This window comes from Semicossyphus pulcher, unplaced genomic scaffold (assembly GCF_022749685.1).
Source record: "Semicossyphus pulcher isolate SPU_LCO1_2020_fin unplaced genomic scaffold, fSemPul1.0.p SCAF_21, whole genome shotgun sequence".
NCBI lineage: Eukaryota > Metazoa > Chordata > Actinopteri > Labriformes > Labridae > Semicossyphus > Semicossyphus pulcher.
The window spans coordinates 8,798,997-8,823,147 of record NW_027211695.1 but is presented as its reverse complement, the minus strand read 5'-3'; the positions used below and the strand labels follow the sequence as shown (position 1 = coordinate 8,823,147).

General features: G+C 42.0%; 1 protein-coding gene across 1 annotated transcript; it reads left to right on the top strand.

The window, feature by feature from the left end:
• Positions 1 to 632: 632 nt before the first annotated feature.
• LOC138601037 (B-cell scaffold protein with ankyrin repeats-like) lies at positions 633 to 23,272 on the top strand. Its single transcript, XM_069672608.1, has 16 exons — positions 633 to 675; positions 1,134 to 1,529; positions 4,414 to 4,541; positions 4,641 to 4,779; positions 4,865 to 5,007; positions 7,033 to 7,147; positions 7,727 to 7,923; positions 15,007 to 15,070; positions 15,318 to 15,530; positions 18,166 to 18,228; positions 18,903 to 19,087; positions 21,077 to 21,140; positions 21,325 to 21,354; positions 21,563 to 21,642; positions 22,696 to 22,730; positions 22,821 to 23,272. Exons 1-15 carry the CDS (start codon positions 663 to 665, stop codon positions 22,726 to 22,728), a joined length of 1,863 nt encoding a protein of 620 aa, XP_069528709.1. The 5' UTR covers positions 633 to 662; the 3' UTR covers positions 22,729 to 22,730; positions 22,821 to 23,272.
• The last annotated feature ends 879 nt before the right edge of the window (positions 23,273 to 24,151 follow it).

The following is a 24,151-nucleotide window of genomic DNA, read 5'->3' as shown; positions in this document are numbered from 1 at the left end:
TAATAATACTATTTACTGCAAATGCCTTCATGAGTGGGCCACAGGCTCAATCACCAGTATGTTACCTCATTTGGCAATAGATAATTACAAAATAAGCAATCACACAAATTTTTCCATACAGATAAACCAAAAAACATCCTAATCATACACAACGTGACCCTTTTCACCTTACTGTGCTGCCCTCTACAGTGACTAAACATTATATAATTATTAGGGTGGTGAAATTAAACTAGACTTTTATAATCATCCGTTTTGTGCACCAGGTTTGCTAGAGCCAGAACCAGGAAGACATTGGCAGCGAAACTAAACTTGGACGATGCATTTTTGATGTCAAAATCACATAATCAGATTTGATATTTCTCCCCACAACACTTTAAAACTGCAAGAAGTACAATTACAATGCACTGCCTTTCAGTTGTTGCCATCCAACTAGTACTGAAGGACTTTGCTTACGCCAAATAAAAACTCACATCCAAGCTTGTTTCTTGTCACCGCAGCAGAGGACTGGCTTTACCATCAGTGGGGGGGAAAAGTTGTATCATTTCTTTTTCCATTGAAGTGCAGCAGGAAACTCCCTCTTATCTGAGCTCCTCCTGACAATAGCAGCTCTGTTATTCCATGTCAGTGTGGAGCAGGACCTGCACACAAACAGCACTGCAGTCATGAGCCAGACAGGTAAGCTGTCCCTTTGCATTAATTATTTATAAGTTCATTACTGCATAGATTTCTACTGGGGTAATGAAAATGATTAATTGCTTTAATATAGAATTCTTGCAGTTTATGGGTGCGTTCAATACTCAATACAGCATCATTTTGGTCAATATTGGCGCAATATAGAAGAATGTCAGAGAGTTTTATTCATGCTTTTATACCTGTCAGTGCTCTACAAACAGTATGTTATATTTAAATATGATACACTAAGAGAGACAGCACTGGTATTTTCAATTATGTGGGTTAGCTGCATAAAAATCTGGGCCCTTTTGCTTTAAATATATCGTTTGAAGCTGAAATGTGTGCTTAAGACTAGGATGAAGAATGATGAATGATTACTAGGATGAAGAATAGGATGTTTTTGGAAATTTACCAGGAATATTTGCACATTTTATTCAACAAAAAATGTAATTTTCCTGTAGCTGAGGAGCTGCTAATAATCTATGAGGCAGAGGCAGAGCAATGGGCCACCTACCTTCACTCAGTCTTTACTGGCTCGATCTCAGAGGCCGGGATCTGCTGCTACGACGTCGCTACAGCGTCCAGCCAGCCAGACGACTTCCTCCGACTGGCCCAGTACACCTGCAAGCTCCTGATCCTTTCCAAAGGCATGCTGGAGAGTCTCTGTCAGATGCGCCGCTTCTTCCTGGCCCGCGTGTTGAGTCCTGCGGCTAATGTGGTCGTGCTGCTATGCGGGGTGGAGAGTCTGACCCCGCTGCTGGAGCTGGTGCCCCTGAACGGCGACGAGTGCCTGCAGATCTCAAGTGAACAAGACGCTCATAAGTACCTGTCCACTGTGACGGACATTGTGAGAAAAGGTATGGCAAATATCACCCACCACCTGTTGATTAAGTTCTGTCTTGCAATAGCTGCTTTACAGAAATATCACTGCTTTTGCGCATTATTCCCTTTCTGCCGCCTTCTGCCGAACAAATTAATGGTGAATTAAATTATGCGTCACTGGGGAGCTCCTCGGATGCCCTCAAAGATCCTGGGTATGAAATCCCGCTAAGTTCCCCCACAAGTCAAACATATGATCATTTGTGCTTTCATTTAGTACCTAAGACCTACTGAATATTTTATTCTAGTCAAATAACTTTTATTAAATGCGTCACACAGGAGTTATATGGCACTTAATGGCAGATATTTTTTTCAACAGACTTAATATAATACATCAGACTGCAGCCCCACTAACAAATGTCCGATTGCACTACAGGAAATAGACAGAAATAGACATAGATAGAAATTTTGTCCCAATTTGCATGCCAGTCTTGTACACCCAGAACACACTCATCCTCTTCAACATGGCGTCCCTTCAGGAGAAAAATGTCACATGGCCTTGCTGTTCTTCTGCCATAAGTGCAAGAAAAGAATGCTCATTATTTGCGAGAATGCCCGAGCAGCAGCTTGGAAACCTGTTTGCTGACTTTTTTTTCCCAGGGAGCACTGAAGATTGACATCCAATATTTTTTAGCAGCTGAAAAACTGTGTGTATTTGTAGCATGTCCTCATCCGCCCCGCTAATTACGCTTTGCCTCCATCCCTGTTTTTCCTAATTGCACTATGTGTATAAGATCATAGAGCGGGGGAGGGGGGCTTGTATTTAAACAGGTGTGTATGCAGGAACAACATCTGATGCAAATAGCCAGTCTTTCCTCTTTGGCCACCACTGACTACTCACCGTGAGCCATGCAAATTCAAGTGCACTCTGCACCACTTCATTGCACTGATACAGTGAAGTGGTTCAGACCAGGTTCCTACAAACAGTTATATTTTAACCCAGAAGTACCCTTCCCTATTCATACAGGATGATGCTGTTTGTTTGTTAGCTCACGCAACAGACATGTGGGCGTCTGATGAGTTTTAGTGTTCACAGGGGAAGAAAAGTGCTCTTCATGACTGGTTACGCTGATAACAGGGAGCCAACACTAACGCAAATGAAAATTACAAGAACTTCAATAAAAAAAAAATTTGATATTTGAAATATTCAAAATGCCAGTAACTACAGTATATATGCTACAATATTGTTTAATGATAGCAGCTCTGTGAGCCTGCTGAGCTGCTGTGAGTGATAAGCTAAAGCTGTGCTAATATTCTCACAGTGACATGTTAGCATACCAGCAAGTACAAAGTTTTACAATGTTACCATGCTAGGCAGGATTAGCTATCTTACCAACATTTCTTAGCATACTAACATTTGCTAATTGGCATTAAATACAAAGCCTCTGATAACAGGGAGCCACCACTAATGCAAATGAAAATTACAAGAACTTTAATAAAAATTATATTGCTCAAAATGCCTGTAACTACAGTATATAGTCTTTAATGCTAGTAGCTCTGTGAGGCTACTGAGGTAAAGTTGAGTAATAAACTAAAGGTTTGCTAATATACTTGGTTACATGTTAGCATACCAGCAAGTACGCAATTTCACAATGTTGATGTGCTAGGCAGTTTTATTGCCTTACATTTTAGCTATCGTACTCAAGATATTTAGCTTGCTAACATTTGCTAATTGGCACTAAATACAAAGTCTCTGATCATAGCGAGCCACCACTAAGCTTAAAACTTTATATTTCTATGTAAAGAACAAAAAATTGCTTACCTCAGTTAACCTAGAGTTTTTAATGCTAGTGTCATTGTGCTACTAATGTAGAGCTGTGTTTTAAGCTAGGTGTGTTAACAAACTAACTTTGGCATGTTAACATACCAGCAAGTACAGTTTTACTATGTTGATGTGCTTGGCAGTTGCAATGTTTGAGATTATCTTATTTGATTTTGTTAGCATGCTAAAATTAGCTAATTGACACTTAATAGTAGTAGCCTGCTAATAGGGAGCCACTACTAATGTAAATAAATACCTTTTATATTTTGATTTTCTATTTGAACTACAAATAGGTCAGTAATAACTGCATAGGCTACCAGAGTGTAATGCTAGTGGCTCTTTGGGGCTATGAGGTACAGCTGTGTGTTAAGCTAAAGCTGCTAACATACTTACAATGGCTGACAGGTTAACATACCAGCAAGGAGAATGTTTCAAAATGTTACTTTGCTATGGATGTTATTTAGGTAGCCACCACATGTAAAAAATAAAATTTACAGGACCTTTTATATTTTTGTTTTCAAACAACAAATATGTCAGTAATAACAGCATATAGGCTACCAGAGTTTGTAATGATTGCGGTTGAGGTACATTTTTAACTTAATGGCGTGCTAAGCGTGCATGCTAACATTGTTACCTTGCTAGCAATTACAGTGTTTTATACATTTTTTATATTTTAATCTTTTTTAGCATGCTTGTATTTGCTAACACTGAGCTGAGGCCGAAGAGTAAAGTTATTAGTTGCATGTAGGTCATAAAACACTGACCGGATAATGGTGCTAGATAACAATATAAAGAATTACTAGGCAATTCCACTTCATCCTCATAGGGACTTGAATGTGTGTACTAAATGTAATGATGATTTCGCATCAAATCTTGTGACCTTCCTATCAAAACAAAAGGGAAGTCAAAGGAACTCAAAAGTCACTAGAGTTCGTCCTCTGCGCATCATAAATGATACTATATGTGTGACAGACCAACTGGCCAACATTCCCTTCAGCCAAGCTGCTAGCATGGCTAAAGCTTTTAGTATTGGAAACTTATTTTGTAGACTTAAAATGGTGCATCAATCGAAATGACATTCAATGTCCCATCTTTTATAGGTGCGTCAGCCTCAGCAGCAAATGCCAACCCTTTGATGCGTAAATCATCCAGATCAGATGAACAGTCGACTGGAGCCCTCAGTGTCAGATCCAGCATTGTGGTAGTTCCTTCCAGAGTTTCATGCGGGGTGAGACACTCATCTAGTCAGTAGTAAGCCATTTCTTTTTTTCATAAAGCATCCACAACATTGATTACACTGCAGTTCACTGTACTGAATTCTTGGCAGAGCTCCATGGAAGTGTTCATTCTTTTGAAAAATAAGGCGGCTGGCAGCGACACTGAGGTTGAGTTCACTGGTGAGAAGCAGACACTGACAGTGAAGCCTGTCCGCTGGAGCGAGCAGATCCTGTGCGTCAATGCACCAGGTGAATGAAATATTAAGAAAACTTATGATTAACAGAAAACTATATAACATGCTACTAAAATATTCAGTTTCTACTACTATTGCAGATTTTCCAGCCGGTAATGTTGGAGTGACAGTGTATAGTAATGGAGTGCAACTGAGCAAGGCACAGTTGCAGTACTACACCAACATGGAGGAAATAAACTGCCTTCTGTCGAGGGCAGCAGACCCGGTAGAGTTTATGTGTCAGGTAAAGCCAAAAAAGGGCTCTTTCACCTTAAGGAGGGGGTATTATGCTGTTTCACATTTTAAGACATATATTGTTACAGTGTTGGTCCAATGTCCACACTAAATGTGGGTGAAGTTTCAAATCTGTAGGTAAAAGTATGTTGGCGTAATCCCCTGGCTTCTCAGCTCAGTCTGCAGGCTGCTGTGAATGCCAAGTTTCACACAGTTTTTTCTACACGCTACACTTTGTGACGTTACAAAGTGCAGTCTCAGCAGGCTTCGGAGAGCTGGCCAATCAGAAGAAAGTGGGCTTGTAGGGGCAGGGTTTCAGGGACAGCTGACTGAGTCGTTTCAGGCAGAGGCTGTATGAGGGCCTGCACAGAGCACCAGTGTGAGAAAAATTAGGAGTTTTTATAACTGTAAATTATGCTAAGCTACTCCACAGGTATCACTGAGTGAAATATGAAGCTTGAAATTAGCGTAACTTCCCCCCCTTTTAACCCCTTTTGTATTATCATAGCCTGTTTTAGGTTACTTTAGCTGCCATGAGGAGTTTTGTCAGTACTGAGAAATTAACCTTGAGGAAGTCAAGCTGCAATGGCTTGGGTCAACAAACTACACATTTAAATTGTAAATGGCTGCATTTAATACAAAACGCTTTAACAATTTTGCTGTCAATCACCTTTTTCACACACTAACACAGCTATAGCAATGACCCAACCAAATGCGACACCTGAGTCACAGTCACCGAGTATTTACCAGACGGGAAAGTGAAGCATATAAAGTGCTAAATGCTAGAGAGCTTCATTACTGCAAATGTTGGATGGAGTGTTTAACAACGCTGGGGTAAAAGGTCAGGACATCTCATGCTTTGCTGCTTTGATTTTGACATTTTTTTTCTTATCAGTACTTAAAGTGATTTTTCAGTTTTTCGTGGAAAAAATCCCAAGCGGCACCCAGTTAGTGACGCGTTTACCCTCAGCCAGCAGTGGTTGGTCTGCCTGAGAGGGTAGGAGCTAAGCGGCTGCTTTTCCGGTCTCTGCAAGTGTTGCGGGTAAACAGTAATCTACTATGGCTGAACAAGCAAAGAAAAGATTGATGACTACAGATACAACTTCAAAAATAAGTGAAAAATCCAAAGAAAAAGAAACAAATTCGACGCTCAGATGAAGGCAAACAGTCTAAAAAGAAAAGCGACCATCAGCGAGGAAAATCAAGTTACAACCGGAGCCAACCGTGGATGTCCCAAAGAGAATGAAACCGAGATTTGGCACTTTAAATTGATGAAAGTTAAATATTCCTTCAGACTGCTTTGATAGAAGCGTTAGAAAGGCTTTTATTACTTGTTTGCATTACATCATAATCTGGAGAGTTGCGCTGGCAGTTGCCAACCAGCTGGAAACAAAGCAACATTGATATAACAATGTACATTAAACTTTAATGATTGGATGAAGACACTTTCACACAAGAAAGTAAATGTAACAATATTGTCTTTGAGTTGGCAAATCTCAGACTTAAAACTTCAAACTTCTCTTCTGGAGTCATTTGAATGTGGTATTCTACTTACTGACTCATCCTTATGTAACTCTGTTATAGAAATTAGTCAATCACAGCCCAAAAACACTGCTTACAATCAATCCTCCATCGAGCCATTTTAAAGAGGTAGAGAATGAGAAGATAAATGGCGTCAGCATATATCTGCTGATGTTTATGTGCACCAGTGTTTACAGTCCCTGCTCTCAAAATGAAGCGACGGCAAGTTTCAGTCCTTCTCTCAGTCATGAACACTTGATTTGATTAGGCCTCTTTTGCTGAGGAGGCAAACTTGTGCAAAGCCAAAAGAAGAATTTGCCAAGAGAGTTTCAAAGTAAAAGTCTAAGCTAGCACAGCTAGACTCGTATGTGTAGTTGTTATCTACTTGGTGTCTTTATTGTGCATGTATAGGCTGTATTTCAAAATAAAATCAGACCACTTTTTTGGGCTTTAGTTTTCATTTTGCAGCCGTACCTCAGATTTTTTCTAACTTTGGTCTGCCTTTGGATTTCAGGCTTTTGGGGAGTCCTCTGTGGAGGGGCTGGATCAGAAGTTGTCCTCCATGCTGTTGGAGGGAATGCCCACCGGGGGATTCCAGGGACTGCATTGCGAAAAGACACCTGAACGAGGTAAAAAAGATTCCTTACTCTTGCCTCTGAATGTGTGGAAAACCAATGCTCTTCATAGAGTTATTGTGGATCTCATCATAAGTTACATCAAATTGAAAAATACTCCCAAACGGCATTCCTGTGAATTCATTACCACAACATAATGTCCATTTACTTCCATCCTTTCCCTCTGAGCATGTGTTTATGCAACAATGTGGACTGAACAGACTTCTCACAGTTGGAAGGCGCTCCTGTTACATGAAGGACATTATCCACCATGAAAAGGAAAGCATTCCATTATTGCTTGGCTCATTATGTGGCAGATTGATGGCTTCATCAGCTCCTGAGATTGATCCTAAACTCTGCTAAAAAGGGCACGGGGAAATGTCTCCATGATAAACAAGTCAATAAGTGCCTCCGAGGAGCCTTTCTTTCGACTCTCCTGATTGTGTTAGATCGCATCGGGTTCAACTTCAAGTTATCACCTGTGAAGGAAGTGATATAAGTGGTGTAATCTCCGTCGAGTGTTGGGCTGTTCATTTTCAGGCCTAAATGGATGTTAGCTGTCAATTTTGAGGAGTTCCTTTTCTCCCCCATCAGAGCTCCGCCAGGCAGATGTACCGTCACTCCTCCACTTTGCCGCCCAGTATGGACTCAAGAGCGTCTCCAGCCTGCTCCTGCAGTGTCCCGGTGCTGAGCGGGCCCTGCACACAGCTAATCGCCACGGACAGACTCCCGTTGAGATCGCCAAGAGTCACGGCCACACAGAGCTGCACGTCCTATTGAAGGAAACACTGGTAACTACTTCCTAACTTCACCCGATCTACAGTGTTTTCTTTCTTTATTGGCTGTCGATCCCTCGCTCCAGTTGGAATTCATCCTTAGTAGAAAATATTCTTGCAGCTTTATTGACCCATACAATGAAGACATTTCTCAAAATGCCAATATCAAATGACAGCTGCTCATGTGAAGGGATTTGTGAGCTAATTAGAAAACAACCCAACGACATTACTTGTCCGGGTGGATGTTATGTCTTCAGTGATTTCAGTTACCTGTCGACAGCTGAGGAAAACAATGCAACGCACCTTAACTTGTGAGATCTTACAGCCAGAAGAAGCCATGCAGCACTCAAGAATGCTATAACACACACCAATACAGTGTTACGACTCTGAGTGATGCTTTATCAATAATGAACAGAATGGAGAGGATAGAAAAGGTAGAGAGTGACCTGTGTGTTAGGGGCGACCTCGCTACCTCGCTAACTAGTGTCTTTTCATCCAGCTCATGTCGCAGAGAGTGGACTGATGGTAACCCCCTCTCTCCTCTCATCCTGAATATGTTTGGCCTGCGAGGTTTCTAATGGAACACCCCCGCAGAGATTAGAAAGACTGTGTTTGTTCATGCATGCTCAATGGCTCACAGCGCAGGGTCGTCTGCATACATTCAGACAATTAACGCAGCCACTAATGTTGAGATTTTCTTGCATAATGGCTGCCGTTTTCTCATGATAATATGAAGAGCCTCTTCGCTCTCCACCCTTCCGTTTTACTGTGTAGATGCAACAACACAAGAGCAACACGTTTACTGCAATCCAAACTTAATAGATCCCTTGCATGCGTGAGCATCCATTTGTTCGATAAACGTGGAGGACACTGGCATCATAATGTCTTTTTTCCCCGATGTTAATTTCATTAGCCGTGAGGACATTATCATTATGGAAAAGACATGGTGCGCCCTGTGATACAGCCAAGATGTCAGGCTGAAAACACCGCATTATTTCTGATGTATCTTGTATCTACTGAAGCCCTTTGATCCAAAAAACCCCACCCATCTTAGCTTAAGCGTGATCCTTAGACTTCTTCAGATCCTTTATAAATATATATATGTATTTGGACTATGCGAAAAATAAGAGTTACTAAATAAGAGAGTGTTCACCAGTGTTCACCTCCTTGATTAAGTCAATAGTCCTAGTAGGGAAGTCTAGGAAGTTGTGATGTTGCATTCCAGGGAATTCAGGCAAATTCAACCAGTTGCACCAACTTTTTCTCGACCTTCCAATTTCCACAACTTTTCTGCAAATTTGACAAATCATTCTATTTCCTCCAAGACTCAGTGTCTTCTTGTGATTTATCCATGTTCTCGTGCTGAAAACTAAGCCTTCCACTTAGAAGTGGATTCTCCATCATATTGATAGCATTGAATGTGCATGTGCAGTGCAAAATGAGTATTTTATGGCTAATGACTTTAGTTTCATTCAGTTGTTACATGTTACTTGGCGTCTTGACGCAGGAATGGACCGGAAGTGATGTCAGAAGACCAACAGCTCGCTCAGCCAATAGGTGGCTTTATTGGAGTATCACTTGTTTGCTCACAGTGGAAGTGTAATGTGTCAAACAGAAAAAAAAGCAGTTGCTGCACAATCGAGTAAGTATCTCGGGGTCTTGTTCACAAGTGAGGATAAAATGGATCGTGAGATTGACAGATGGATAGGTGCAGCATCAGCAGTAATGTGGGCGTTGTACCGGACCGTCGTGGTGAAGAAGGAGCTGAGCCTGAAAGGCAAAGCTTTCGATTTACCAGTCGATCTACGTTCCAACCCTCACCTATGGTCATGAGCTTTGGGTAGTGACCGAAAGAATGAGATCGTGGATACAAGTGGTTAAAAATGAGTTTCCTCTGGAGGGTGTCAGGGCTCAGCCTTAGGGATAGGGTAAGAAGCTCGGACATCCGGGGGAAGCTCGGAGTAGAGCCGCTACTCCTTCTCATCAAAATTAGCCAGTTGAGGTGGTTCCGGCATCTGATGAGAATGGCTCCTGGGCGCCTCCCTTTGGAGGTTTTCCGGGCAAATCCAACTGGGAGGAGACCACGGGGCAGAGGTCCACCCTAGGGTGGATGGATGCCACAAAATCAGGCATTTTAGGCCATAACAATCACAGAAGATGCCCGCAAAATCCTAGAGGGTCTGACAGTCTGCTCTGCCTTTTAGGCTTTTTGGCTACTGTTGCTAATGCTATCTAGAAGCTTCTTTTATGTATCACAAGGAAACTGCATTTACTGAAATGATAAAATACATCATGATGTTTGGACTACTTCCTGACTAATCAATAGTTAATTTAGCTATGCGAGTTAAGTTTAGTCCAAGGTAACAGAATCCACCTAGCAGCAACTCTGAAGAAAAAACATGCTAATCAGTTAGCTTTAGCAGTGGTGCTGGGCCGATTTCATTATCTTTGGAGTGAGCCAGGCTAGCTGTTTCCGCTCGTTTCTTGTCTTTTTGATATGCTAAGCTAACAGGCTACAGGTGCTAGCTTTATATGAACCATAAAGTCCTGAAAGTGGTATCTTATTTTACACAGCAAATAACCAAGCAATGGTCTGCACGTTATACTGTAACTAAAGGTTCTGGTTTAAAAAAATGCTTAGGTATTATTTTATTATACATATAAGACAATTATCAATACAATTATAAGACAATTATCTGTATGAATGCAGTGGTAATGTTATTTTTTGTCATTTGGGTGAACTGATCCTTTAAAGTCATCTGTTGAATTCCTTTAGTCTTACCCTTTATACTGCTCAGTCATTCATGTGCAAATCACTGCTCTTATCTCCCATCTTCCCGTATAATACTGACAACTTTTTACCTCCTCCGACTGCCGGGATCGACATATAGAGAATTCCCTCCTCTGGGGAAATTTAAACACTCCAACAGCTGTTGCAAATGTATTTATCCCCCTTAGCAACACTGCTAATTGAGAGCAACCGCAGATGGAGCAAGGTTTGATCAGATCGCTCCGGTGAGTGCTCGCTGCGAGACTCCGCGCCGACTGAGGAGCAGCGGAGTCAAACAGAGGTCTCCCCACAGGGACTTCTACAAGCCTATAGTTGTAACATAACAGACAGAGTCGACGTTGACATTTCTTTGCGGTTTTTCTTGAAGGGTAATTAAAATCCATCCTGACAGCTCAAACTATAGACATACTGTTCCTGTGTGGTGCTTAGAGGAAGTCGAAGAGTCAGCATTGTGGGAAGGGGTTTTGATCTTGCTTTTTTTTTTTGGAAAGGCATTTTCATTAACTCATTTACAGCGTTTCCCCCCTCCTCCAATTAATCAACCCATGATGCATCAGTGATTTGGGCGTCAGGGTAGCAGCACTCTGTCAATAAATCCTGGATGGATCGGTCCCTTGCTTCATGCACAGGCAGAATCACTCACAGGGCCTGCGTCAGATCCACTAGTCTGCCCTGGCACCGCACTTCTTTGTTAATTAGCTGTGAACTGCTCCGGAGGGGGAAGTTGAATTATTCAGGGAGAGCATAACTAGAATACAAATATAGAAAATGCTCCGCTGTTATCTACGATGTTTACGTCCTCACGCTGCAATACTGGGCCTGCTCGGAGTAATTACAAACACAAACATTATCCTTCTTTAATATTTTAATACTGGGTCACAGATTTGGCTGAGTGTCGCTTAGCATTTGATGGACTCTGTGCTACAACAAATACAAAGTAGCTTGAAAGTGTGCAGTCCTCTGAAGACTACAAAGAGCTATTTGTGTGCCGCATTCATGCTGCGTTTGTGTATAGTATTCGCCTATCCAAATGCAGGGGAAGCAAATTAGTGGCATCCTACACTCCAGTCCATGTATTCCACTGTCCTTATTTTGCATTTTATGTTTGCATGGACTGTAACTGCACAATCAGCAACCTCCACTGATTTGTGTATCATTTGAATGACACGGTCGTGATCATCCTGACAAAGAAACAGTTTCTATCTCTCAGGCTGTGTTGAATACAGCAGGATCTCTGTAACTCTAAATTTAACCAAAACCTGTGAGTTTGTTTTAGCTGACTCGCCTCAGGGATTGCAATGTTGGTTCACCACTTTCCCCATAATGCAGACTGAGATATTTTAACAACCATTGGATGGATTGCCATAGAGATTTTTCACATATTCAAGGTCCAAAGCGGATGAAGCCTACTGACGCTAGCGTTCCCCTCACCAGCTGGGACACTCATGGTTCCTAGATGATGAATTCTTCTGACTTTGGTGACTTTTTCTCTTGTGCCATGGCATTGGCATTTGGGTTCTGTGCAAATTTTCAATTGTTAGCATGCTAACATGCTTAACCTATTAGTCAGCATTTCAGCTATTTTAAAAAGGGGTGTATTAAGCTAATTTCAAGCTTCTTATTTCACTCTGTGATACCTGTGGAGTAGCTTAGCATAATTTACAGTTAAAAAAAACTCTTCTGTCCCTTTAAGAAACCCCACCCTTACAAGCCCACTCTCTTCTGATTGGCCTGCTCTCTGAAGCCTGCTGAGGCTGCACTTTGCACTCGGCCTAAGGAGGATGAGTCATTCGTAGCCTGTGTCGACCGCGAAGGCCGAACTGAAATGAGACGGTCTGGGCTACAGAGGATTTCCTGTTTGTGTCACCAGCTGTTCCCACCCTTTATCTTGCATCACCAAACGCAGCTCCCGTCACGTAGCAACAGGTAGCTAGTAGGCTAACTAGCTATCATAACTAACGTCACGTAACCTTTAGCATTTGTATGTGCCGTTTAAGAGTCCACCGTTTGGTTTGAATTGGCGCACAATGAATCTCAGGATACGTTGGGCTGTGAGGGATACACCCGATGGATCCTTCGTGGCCCAGGGAAAGGGAGGACACGTTTGGCGGCCGCATCTGAAGGAGCCTAAGAAATGGGACAGCCTTCGATGCGCCGCTGTGATGCAATCAGCCTTCAAATACGTCCTTCGAAGGTTGCAGCCCCTGAAGTGGGACACAGCTATTTGCTTGTGAACTCTCTCTGCAATTTTGGTGGTCGCCAATCTTTTTTATTATTTTTTTTGAGCCAGAAGTGAGCCACCAGGGCAGCTGTGCCTCAGGGTAGAGTGGGTTGTTCAGCAATCAGTAGGTCGGTAGTTTGATCCCAGACTCCTGCAAAGTACAGTGTATCCTTGGGCAAGATACTAAACCCCCAGTTGTCTGAATGTATTAAAGGATAATGGGTCTTGCATGGCACCATCATTAGTGTATGAATGAGTGTGTGTGAAAGGGTGAATGCTGGCATGTAGGGTCAAGCGCTTTAATTGGTCAAAGACATGATGGTGCATTGAAGCAGACTTGAAGCTAGCAGTTGAGACCATTAACCAGTCGCCCCCTGCAGGCCATTAGAAAGAATGCAAGTTTAAGACACTTCTGCATTGGTTTCACTTTAAAAACAAGAGGCTACGTCCACTTCTTAAACATAGGCTATGACTCAACATATGCATGTTAGCATTGCTATTGTGAGCATACTGGGATCTCCCCTGTATTTAAGGACAGCCTCACAGAGCTGCTAGCATGGCTGTAGATTCTTAGCCTAGCACAGATATCACTTTACAGACGTTAAATAGTCTAACAGAAGTGTGATTGCTAAGCTGACTTAAATGACGGCTTCAGTGTTAAACTGTGCAATCTGCCATCCTAAAACCACCGTGTCAAAAAGAAACCTGCACGCTGCCACTGAAAGCGAGCCAGCCTGCGAGTTGACCAATTCAGCAGCTTGAAAACAGACTTACGCTCCTTATCCTGCACTAGATTTGTTCTCCCTGTAACAAAATCACGCCTGCCGTTTAGTCTGAAGCACCACTGCTCGGATTGCGGCAGTGAAAGTGAATTTGTCTGGAATGCCCGAGGCTCCTGCAGACTCAGACATCTGTAGAAATGATTTAGCATTTGCGGTTTGTAAATAAATACCCTCCCCTGTCCAGATATTACCTCTGAAAATACCACACCGGGCTTAAGCACAGCATCCAGCTATTATATTTCAATGTTCAAGCTGCGATGGTAATTAACCCGTCCTTTCTACCTGTTGGGCCTGTTATGAAGCTCCACTGTTTAGTAATGGATTCATGGCAGCCAATAAGTGATTTGCAGTACCAGGAACAGTGTAATATTCTAATTGAGTCATGAGTGGCTGTGTTGCTTGGAAACTGCACACAGAGCGTGGTGGGTTATATGGAGGATAGCCTGATCAAAGAGAGATGTATCTCTTATATTCTGCTAAGACTGACTGGGATTTGTGTTATTGAATGATTAAAATGTTTTAGAATGTAAGAAAAAGCAGCTCTTCAGTTTCTGAATCGATCAGAAGTTGAAAACTGGGACCAAACTAACATCCTTGTCTCAATCTAACAGCGGATGCCGTCTAAATATCGCGCTGAGGGTCTTGAATCGCTCGCTAAATGATATGTTTGGACTGAAAGGGGAAGATTGTCTGATTTCATAATTACCCTGATCATACCCCTGTCTGTCCCTCAGCATGCTATTAGCAAATAGGGCCGACTCCGCCGCAGCTCTGCTGTCAGAGGGAAAACTGCTCTCAGTTAGCCAGCAGGCACAGTTACAGCACACCTCTCTAATGTCTGTTATGGCTCTGAAATTGCTTTTCCTCAGATGCAGGGAGAAAGCTCAATTAATAATGTGGACGTTTGTGATACCTTACATGAAAACGCTGAATAATAAAGCACGACGTAGAGGCGGTTTACAGACTATAGTGCGACAGAGCTTAGAGGGTGCTTAGCGGGTAATCAGCCTAGCTTTTATGTGTCGTTACTGTGCCTTGAAAAGGAAGAAACAGGTGAGAAAATGAGCCGACAAGCAGGATGTTGTTAGCCAGCCAAGGAGGGATTCAGGAGGGAAAATCGCACCAAGATTAGTCAAAAATGCCTGATTTAAAGGGGAGAAAAAACACTTTTCGACAGGAAAGTCTGGCTTCAGCATAGCAGATTAGACATTTCATTCGCAGGATTCTAAATTGCCTCTACCGAGCTGTGTCTTTGTGATTTGAACGAGGCTTTAAACGCACCTCTTCATGCTCTTTTCTTGCAGAATATGTTCAACCCAACCGAGGACAATGCCGACGCCAGCGTGTACGAGATGATGAGCACCGCAGGTGAGTGAAGGACTGATGGGAAGTGGAAGGAGGACAAAAGGGAAAGCCGGTAATGGAATTGTTTTTATTTTCCACCGCATCATTATGCTTTGGGTTTGCCGTTCATTTCCGACCGCTGAATATTTTCCCCTCGCTGATGTGCGCACCATGTGGCGCTGCTTCCGATTAGCTGCGAAATGACAGCAGCACAACACAGCATGCAGAACTTCATCATGACTTATAGTGCAGTAAACACTTTGTACATTAGGTACTCCCTCCATGACAGATGGGCAGACAGAGCAAGGAGAAGAGATGGCAGAGGAGGAGGATGAGATCTATGCACCACTGGGGGTCAGTGATGAATATGACACCATGCTGAACTCAACAAAAGCTGTGGTTATAGCCAATCGCCCACCAGCACCCACTCCTCGGCCTGAGAGCACCCATGTGACGGAGGACAGAACCCCTTACATCACTAAAGGTAACTCCTTTCGCCCCCAAATCACAGATACGATTGGAGCTGATTTGGAGCAAAAAGAACACTGAGTTATGCACAGTATGTGAAGGGGAGTTTGGGAGATCATGTGGGAGGGAGGAAGTGCCTGGAATGTGCATTGCCATTGTGGAGTGGAGTGCTGCTGAATAGAGCAGGAGAGGCTTTTTTTTTTCTGATGCAGTTTTGTTTTGATCCCATAAACCACAAGAACACGGCCGCTCCGTGCTGCAAAACAAACAAAAGCGAGGAGAGAGAGAAAAGAGCCATTTGCCTGCATCGAGAGCCCACAGTCCCTAACTGTTCAATTTCAGCAGCGTGAATATTTCATGAAGATGAAACATCCAAAAGTGACTGGTATTATTAAGGCTTATAAATCATTAAAAGGGCTGCGACTTCTCTTTTTCATTGCTAATGCAAACATGCGTCCACAATGTAGCTATTAGCACAGATAATGCACACTTGTGCATTGAAAAACACACATAATGGTTATAACCGTGCAACAGGCACTCTCTACCCACAATGCAGCGTTTTATTGAGCCAACTCTCCGTCCAATGGGACTCGCAAAGCAAAAGAGAAATTGAGTGCACCACTGAACTCTCCGCATCCCAACCAGAGAGGGAACTACCGGGCTGCCATCTGCAACCAATCTCGGCCAAAACCGAGGCCAAGTCAGCCAGAATAAGTCATTACACATGTTTTCCATCGTCCTTGTCCCCAGAGCGCACAAGAGAAAGAAGACGAGGGATTTTGAGGTTTCCATCTATTGAGACAGTGGAGCTTCAAAACCACACAAGGATCACATTTTTTTTTGTTTTTTTTCGCTCCCACTGCCGCAGTGAGAGATGTGAGAGCAGAGATGAGGCTTGCAGGAGGATTAGTTATTGGAGACCACTGCACAAAGTGGAAATAATGAGGAGTTGTCTTTTGTTAGCGGCCGACGTCTCCAGCTCGATGAGACTGAAACGCTGAAATGTGAATGAAATCCAATCCCAGGGAGTGGAATAACCCGGCATGGAGAAGCAATGTACACACTCCAAAGTAATAGCTAGAGTCATGTGACACATCTGCAGCAGTACTCCACTCACTGTTTTATTCTGAAAAAGGGCCGAAAAGAGAGGCTGTGTTTGAACATGAAGTGGAAAAGAGAGATGCTGTCATGGAGGAAGAAGTCAGAGACGGGATTATTTCGCAGGGTGGGGATGTTGAGTTGTAATCCAGCGTTGGTCACAGAGCCGCAGATCCACCGCCCCTGACAGCTAAACAGTGTAGCCTTTCATTCTGACAGCTCACTACCAAATTAAAAGCATCATTCAGACAGTCTAATTCAAACCAGAGCTGACTGTGTGTGTCTGACTATGAAGGAGCTGATTTAAACGCTATAATATCAACTGTTATTTCACACATATTTACATTAAATTACATGAGTATATTCAGGCATTTATTAGGATGTTTCCTGCTGGGTTTTCACATGAAGATTTCTAGTCAGGAGGTTGCATGTAAGTTTAGGGTGTGGCGCTATCTTGTGGGTGACCGGTGAAAATGCAGGAGCCTAAACTATTTTTTAAAGCATCTCGTCTTGTTTATAGAAGTCTTACAATGTTTTAGTCACAGTAAGAAAATGACATACGAGATACAGCTTTCTAAATAAATGTAATGGTATATCATGTTTTATACAACAGTTAGGTCCAACCAAGTAATCTGATTAGACAAGAGACATTCCATGAGAACAACAGCACTGGGACTTTTCACTCTGTGTATCACTCCGCCTCAGCCAGGTGTTCTGAATACTGTTAAAGGAGCAATTCGCCCCTGGAAAAAGCCACTGTCAGTCAAAGCTGGTGTTCTCTTTAATCAATAGAAGCAATATTATTTGAAATTGGCGCCATAGCTGTGGAGAAACTTGTACAAACAGCTCGTTGTTTCGCCCATACTACATTCCTACAACACCCAGTGTGCATTGCACCCCTCCCTCTGAAAGGATCGGCCCAGCGAGAGACGCTGGAGTGAAATACTACCGTTTTCTCTGCAGGCAAAGACTCAGAGCGGTACAGAATCTGAAATACGATGAGAATATACCGGTGGATTGTCTAAAAAATCTTCAGGTCTGCCGTCTACATTTCAAACCTGACGATTTTGAACGAGACATGACATCAGAGGCAAGCGTCTTGGATTGAGGAAGTGTAGTTTAGCGAGCTCCCTGGCCTCCGCCAGATGACGCCTTTTGCTGTAGTCTGGCGGAGGTTTTCCAGGGCCCATTGGAGAAGCGGATAGCGTCCTCCAAAGGCACAGAGCGAACATGCATTTTTTTGGCATTAATGGCATTAGCTCCTCATAATAACATGATAGGACTGAGGTTGAAAATCGGCAAACTGGCCCTTTTAGTAGTGGAACTAGTTGAGTTGGTGAAGCCGAAAGGAATCTGTTGTTGCTTGCTCCTGTTTACTGCTATTTGCCGCTTGTATAACTGTTGTATAAAAGCAATATCTCACTGGAGGTTGTGATATTGTACTGAATATCAGCACGGCTGTGATTATCTGCCATGATGGTATTCAGTACAACACTCCCTCTCAGGTGATATTGCTTAAGTATTATTGATTGTGTTTATATCCGTGTTGACAGTGTTCCAGAAGAAGAAGACACCCCAGGGCGAGGCTGATCTGTATTCACTTCCAACTAAACAAGGTGCGAGTCAAGGTGACTTTTCATCGATTTTGGGGAATTTCTAAAGATTTTTTTAGCATTTCTATATACAATAAAATACCTTTATTTAAGAAAAGTAGAGAAGCAGACCCAGTCAGACTGAAGCTGCTAATATTGTTATCTTAACCTAAAAGCTGAAATTATCACTCCTTTCTCATCATTCATGCACAAAAAGAAATTAGCAGTCATCAGTTTTAGAGTAAAAATAACAAAATGTGAGGAGCAGCAGGGAGTTTCCATTTATATCTGCTGGCACTCACTGTTTCCCCTTCTACTATTATCACTGTGAGATCTGCAGATTGTAATTTTTTATACGCGTAGCAGCAGGACTTTTATTGTGCCAGTGATTTTTTTCTCCCTCATGATAACCTGTTGAAATTACCTACTGGGTGGTTTCAATTAATGGTGACTTCATTAGATAATTTGAGGTGTTTTGTTAGATTAATTACAATTGTAAAAAGGGAATAAAAAGAGAAGGTAGCTCATTGAAACATTTAGGTGCTGAGAAGATTAAGAAAATAAAAGCGTAAAAGTAGTGCATCACTTCATACCCAGTTTTTTCTTCTTCTTGTCATTGTATGGTTTTTAAATGCAGTCTTTTAAGTTGTCATAACATGTGGTGAGCATGTGTTATGATGAAGTTTTGTCCTCTGTAGCACGCGGGCGAGAGGGCAGCATCTCCTCCACCTATGACACCTTCGTGCCGAACCAGACACACGGGCTCCAGCAGCTCATTGAGCTCCAGCAGAGGGTGAAGGCAGGGCCGCTCTCTGTGGACGTGAACCTGGAGCGCTCCAGCGACCTGCAGCGGGGTCAGAAGGGCACGGAGGGCATCCAGCAGGTAGGACTGGTACACAATGTAGCAAAAAGCTGAATATGAAAGGTATAATTAGCCACTGTTTAAATCCAAGATCAAAACAAGGCTGAATTTGGCAAGTGAGGAATGATGTTGTAGCTGAGGACACCTGCTGGACAGAGAGGGAATTACAGGAGTTGCCAGAAAAGACATATGGCAAATACTGTCTCCATAACAATAGTCTCACATAAATATATACTTACACTAAAGCCCCGAGCTTCCTGCTGTCTTAAGAAACCGTTTTCATGGAGCACGTTTTGAAACATCACAGTCTGTAAAACACAGGTGTAAGCACTAAAATCGACGTTGGCTGAATTCCATTTATAACTGCCTCATTGTTAATGTTACGAGTAACACCTGTGAATTCAAGCTGACAAGTCTAATATAAATAGAGCATTTCAGACTGACGTGTTTTAAAGGTTGTGAAGCAAAGGTGTGTGTATAAGAAGCAAACAAAGAAAGGCAAACTTAGCCAAGCAGGGGGCAGAAAGAAAGGCAAAGGTATAAGCAGGCACGGTACCTGGATGAGGGACATCAGACTAATACCTGTTCCTTTAATTTGCTGAGTGGTGTATATTGAAGGGAAAATAAGGACAGTGGGAACAGGTGAGCAGGTGGTTGGTGCGGTCAGGTGGTGGGTAATTGCAGGAGCAGGGGGTATATACATGGAGAGGAGTTAGTACACAGGAAATTAAACAGGTTGAGACTGGCCTATATTGTGACAAGCATTCTAATGTTATTTTAATTTTTTTCTAAATTATAAATGATTACAATATAGCAGTCACAATAACCACAAAATGAATGTGAGTTCAACAATGGAAGAGATCATTTTCTTGTGTTTATTTCCAACAATAATAATCTGAAAATACTACATTACAAGTAAAAGTGTCTTGCAATTAGAATCCTAAAAAAAAAGGTTAAATATTATTTCTCAGAATGTTTTTAATCTTCATAAAAGTGTTTGTTTTACAGGGGAAAACGCCCCTTGTGACTTATATACTATTATAAATCACATTATTAAATTGCTACTGGTGCGTCAAGAAAGCAATAATGTAAAGTGAGCAGAAACAAAGCGTCGCTGTCAGAGTCTGTTTACATTTTCTTTTCCATTCACCATCTTTAAACTCTGCCGTATCCTGTACTGTGTTTCGTTTAATGTCTACTTCATGTGCCGTCTTCACTTTGTGGATCTCTTTGTCATAGCCTACAGTTTCTGCATCTTTTAAACTTAATTGTTTTCTCTCCTTTTTGTCTTTTTGTTTTTTTCCTCCGTAAACAGACCAACGTCAAATTGACCGGACTTCTTTCGGGGGATTGATATGATTACAGATAATCCTCCCGATTGTGTGATTAAAGCCACATCAATAGCAACGGTCTGTTCTTCATAGCAACGGTCTGTTATCGAGAATAGCAGACCCCGGAATGCTGTAATTAACCAATCAGAATCAAGTATTTATCACAGCTATGTAATAATATATTAGTTATAGTTAGTCAAGGTGGAAATTAACTACACAACTAAACAACGTATGTACAGTTTGTCAGTTTAACTTAGTGGTTCTCTATGTAGAACTCAGGCCTTACAAGGAGTCCAGAGACACATCTGGGTGGTTGTATTATTTAAAAAACATAAATTATTCTACGCAAAATTGAATTATATATATTTGTAATTTTCCCTCATCGTTGTGTTTTTTGTCCAATATTGATCATTTTAATCTTCTAATAAGATATTTTGATAACACAAATATGAGAATCATCGAGGTGGAATGTCTCCTTAAGAACGGCTTCTTCAAAGGACTAAACTCAACTCATCAAATGATTGGTTACATTTTCTAGCAGACCTCCATGAATGTACCAAAAATGTTTTACAGATCTAAAACCATTTCATCTGTTCCTAATTTGTGAATAAATGTATATTTTTAGTATATTGTTCTTTATTGTTGTTCCTTATTAAAGCACTGATCTTTGTCTCAACAGGAGAAGTCGGGTCAGCTGAGAGCCAGTACCACCAACAGCAGAGGGGAGGATTACAGTGTGTACGGTAAATATTCTCCATCCTGGCTATGCGGGTAAAACATTGCTGTCATCACAGAGAGACTGCACAGAGCTCGGCCTTCCAGGAACTTCAATAATAATACGCAGTGCAGTAAAGGTTACACAACAAGTAGCTGCCTTATAAATGCCTGCATTAAACTCTATACTGTAAATGGTTTCTCTCCCCACAGATAAAATCAACATCATCCATCAAACGCCAAGTAAGTCTTTAAGAAGTTAGCTCGGTGTGCACAAGGAAGCCTCTGTATTCCCAGTTCTAGTGGTGGGATTGAATCCCCAGGGAATGTCGCTTAATCAAATCCCCACTGTCATGTTTTGATGTAGTGAGTTTCATTTGCACTGAATGGAAGCGTTTTATTTTCTTTGACTAAACAATTCAGCACTGCATGTTGGGTAATTTCCCTCCAGGTGTTGCAGTGAATGGAAATCGAAGAGGAAGCCAAGCAGCGGAGTCGGATTTTTACAGCAAGCCGTTAAAAGGACAGCATGTAAGAACGCTTTGCAGCATTTTTCATATATGAAGTTTATATACCAATCAGCCATAACATTATGACAGGTCGAATGAACATTGATTTATCATTACAATTGCTCCTGTCAATGGGTGGTATATGTTAGGAAGCAAGTGTCCCCAATGTTGCTGTTGGAAGGAAAAATGGGCAAGCATAAGGATGTGAGCGGCTTCGACAAGGTCCAAACTGTGATGGCTAGACGACTGGGTCAGAGCATCTCCAAAACTGCAGCTCTTGTGGGGTGTTCAGGGCCTACCAAAAGTGGTCCAAGGAAGAAAACCCAGTGAACTGGCGACAGGCTGGCCTGTGTGGTCCGATCCAACAGAAGAGCTACTGAAGCTTAAATTGCTGAACAAGTTCATGGAAGAAGGTGGCCTGGGCTGATGAATCACATTTTCTTTTACATCATGTGGATGGCCGGGTGCGTGTGTGTCACTTACCTGGGGAAGACATGGCACCAGGATGCACAATGGGAAGAAGGCAAGCCGTTGGAGGCAGTGTGATGCTTTGGGTCCTGCCATTCATGTGGATGTTACTTTGACATGTACCATGTACCAAGTACACCCCTTCATGGAAACAGTTTTCCCTAATGGCAGTGGCCTCTTTCAGCAGGATAATGCGCCCTGCCACACTGCAAACATGGTTCAGGAATGGTTTGAGGAACACGAGTTCAAGATGTTGACTCGGCCTCCAAATTCTCCAGATCTCAATCCAATCGAGCATCTGTGGGATGTGCTGGACAAACAAGTCCGATCCATGGAGGCACCACCTCGGATCTTACATGACTTAGCAGATCTGCTGCTAACGTCTTGGTGCCAGATACCTCGGCACACCCTCAGAGGTCTAGTGGAGTCCATGCCTCGACGGGTCAGGGCTGTTTTAGCGGCAAAAGGGGAACCTACACAATATTAGGCAGGTGGTCATAATGTTATGGCTGATGAGTGTATAACACTAATTCAAATAGAATTGGAGCCATTAAAAACATAAAGGCCTAACAAACCAGTGACATGTTCTCTCTGAATTGTTTTGCAGTCAAATTTCTTTTCCAAAGCTGACAAACGGTGAAGGTAAAAACTATTTTGAATATTAATCCATTTATATTTTTGGTTTTCATTTGTTCAAGATCCTTAATTCTGTCACATTTTCTATATTTACAGGCTCCATCATTCAACCAAGACACTATCCTTCCATGAATTAGATTCATTATATGTCATTAAAATTGCATTATTGAGCACCGGTTCAGCTCAGCAGATATATCGGCGGCCCATGTACAGAGGCCAAAGTCCTGGATGCGGCAACCCAGGGCTCGACTCCCTCTGCCGTGTGTCATCCCCCATTCTCTCTTCCCCTGCTTCGAAAACTATCCACTGTCCTCATTGTCACTAAAGAAGAATAAAAGGCCAAAAAGGTCATCTTTAAAATTGCGTTTTTAACAAAGTAATGTATTTCAGAGCTTTAAACAACAGATGTTTGATATGTTTCCTGCTTGTTCAGCCCTTATTGCCTCTTTAAGATATTATGGAAGTTAATTAAGTAAAATATAATGTACATTATGTGCAAATTCACATTTTTAGTATCAATTTATTTTGATTTTATGAATTCTCAAGAATGTTTTCCACTGTAATTTTGAAAATTAAACTTGTCAATCAATGACAATTTCTTATGCATTGAATTAAATGTCAACATAATGTTTATAATATATTTGTTTACTAATCTTTTACATAGTGACAAAAGTAAACTCATATCTTAATGGAAGTGTAGTTTTTAATGGGGCTGCAAATTTCCCATCAAATCTTGGCCTTCAAAAGAACGTTAATGTCTTTGCCACTAGAGGGCGCTTCATCTCTAAATATCTCCATCACGCTCCCTCTTTCAAGCAACTAAAGACATCTGGCAGGCCCAGAAGCACCTGCTGACCTCCCGATGTCTGGGAGGCATGCTATGGAAAAAAAAAATGTCTCCATACATGTTTATGAATGTAAACGGAGTGTAAAATACTCGTGCAGCAGGTGAGAACATCAGTGAAGCGCTTCCTGCTGTGCCTGGATGCAAACAGGAAACAGGAGAGTGTTTGATCTTGGTTTGGATCAGCGGAGACGAGACGTGCCAAACTAAATCTATAAATGAGCTGGAAATTAGGAAAATGTAAGGCGGCATAAAAATGTCCACAGGGAGGTACTGTTAGAGTTATATTTTAAAGGTCAAAGGTTAAATTTAGCTGGGAAATCACTCTGTTCAGTGCAGGCATCTTTGTGTGAAAAACAGCTTCAGTCATTTAAAAGAAAAAGCTTTAAGAGGCCTTTTTAAATGTCATCGTTTGAATTTCAGAATAATAAATATTTTCTTTATATACTTGTCAAAAATCTGAATTTGCTGTGATGTACAAACTATACAGGAAGGGGCACAAACGCACACACTCTCTCACACACGCAGACACAGATATCAGTTTGTTGGTACAGCCCGGCCTGCGCCTCAATGAATGAATAAG

Bases quoted from the DNA above. Each gene is read 5' to 3' on its own strand.
- LOC138601037 (XM_069672608.1), top strand. The intron at 18,229-18,902 runs GTGCGAGTCAAG...TGTCCTCTGTAG, and splicing joins TTCACTTCCAACTAAACAAG to CACGCGGGCGAGAGGGCAGC. The intron at 21,355-21,562 runs GTAAGTCTTTAA...ATTTCCCTCCAG, and splicing joins CATCATCCATCAAACGCCAA to GTGTTGCAGTGAATGGAAAT.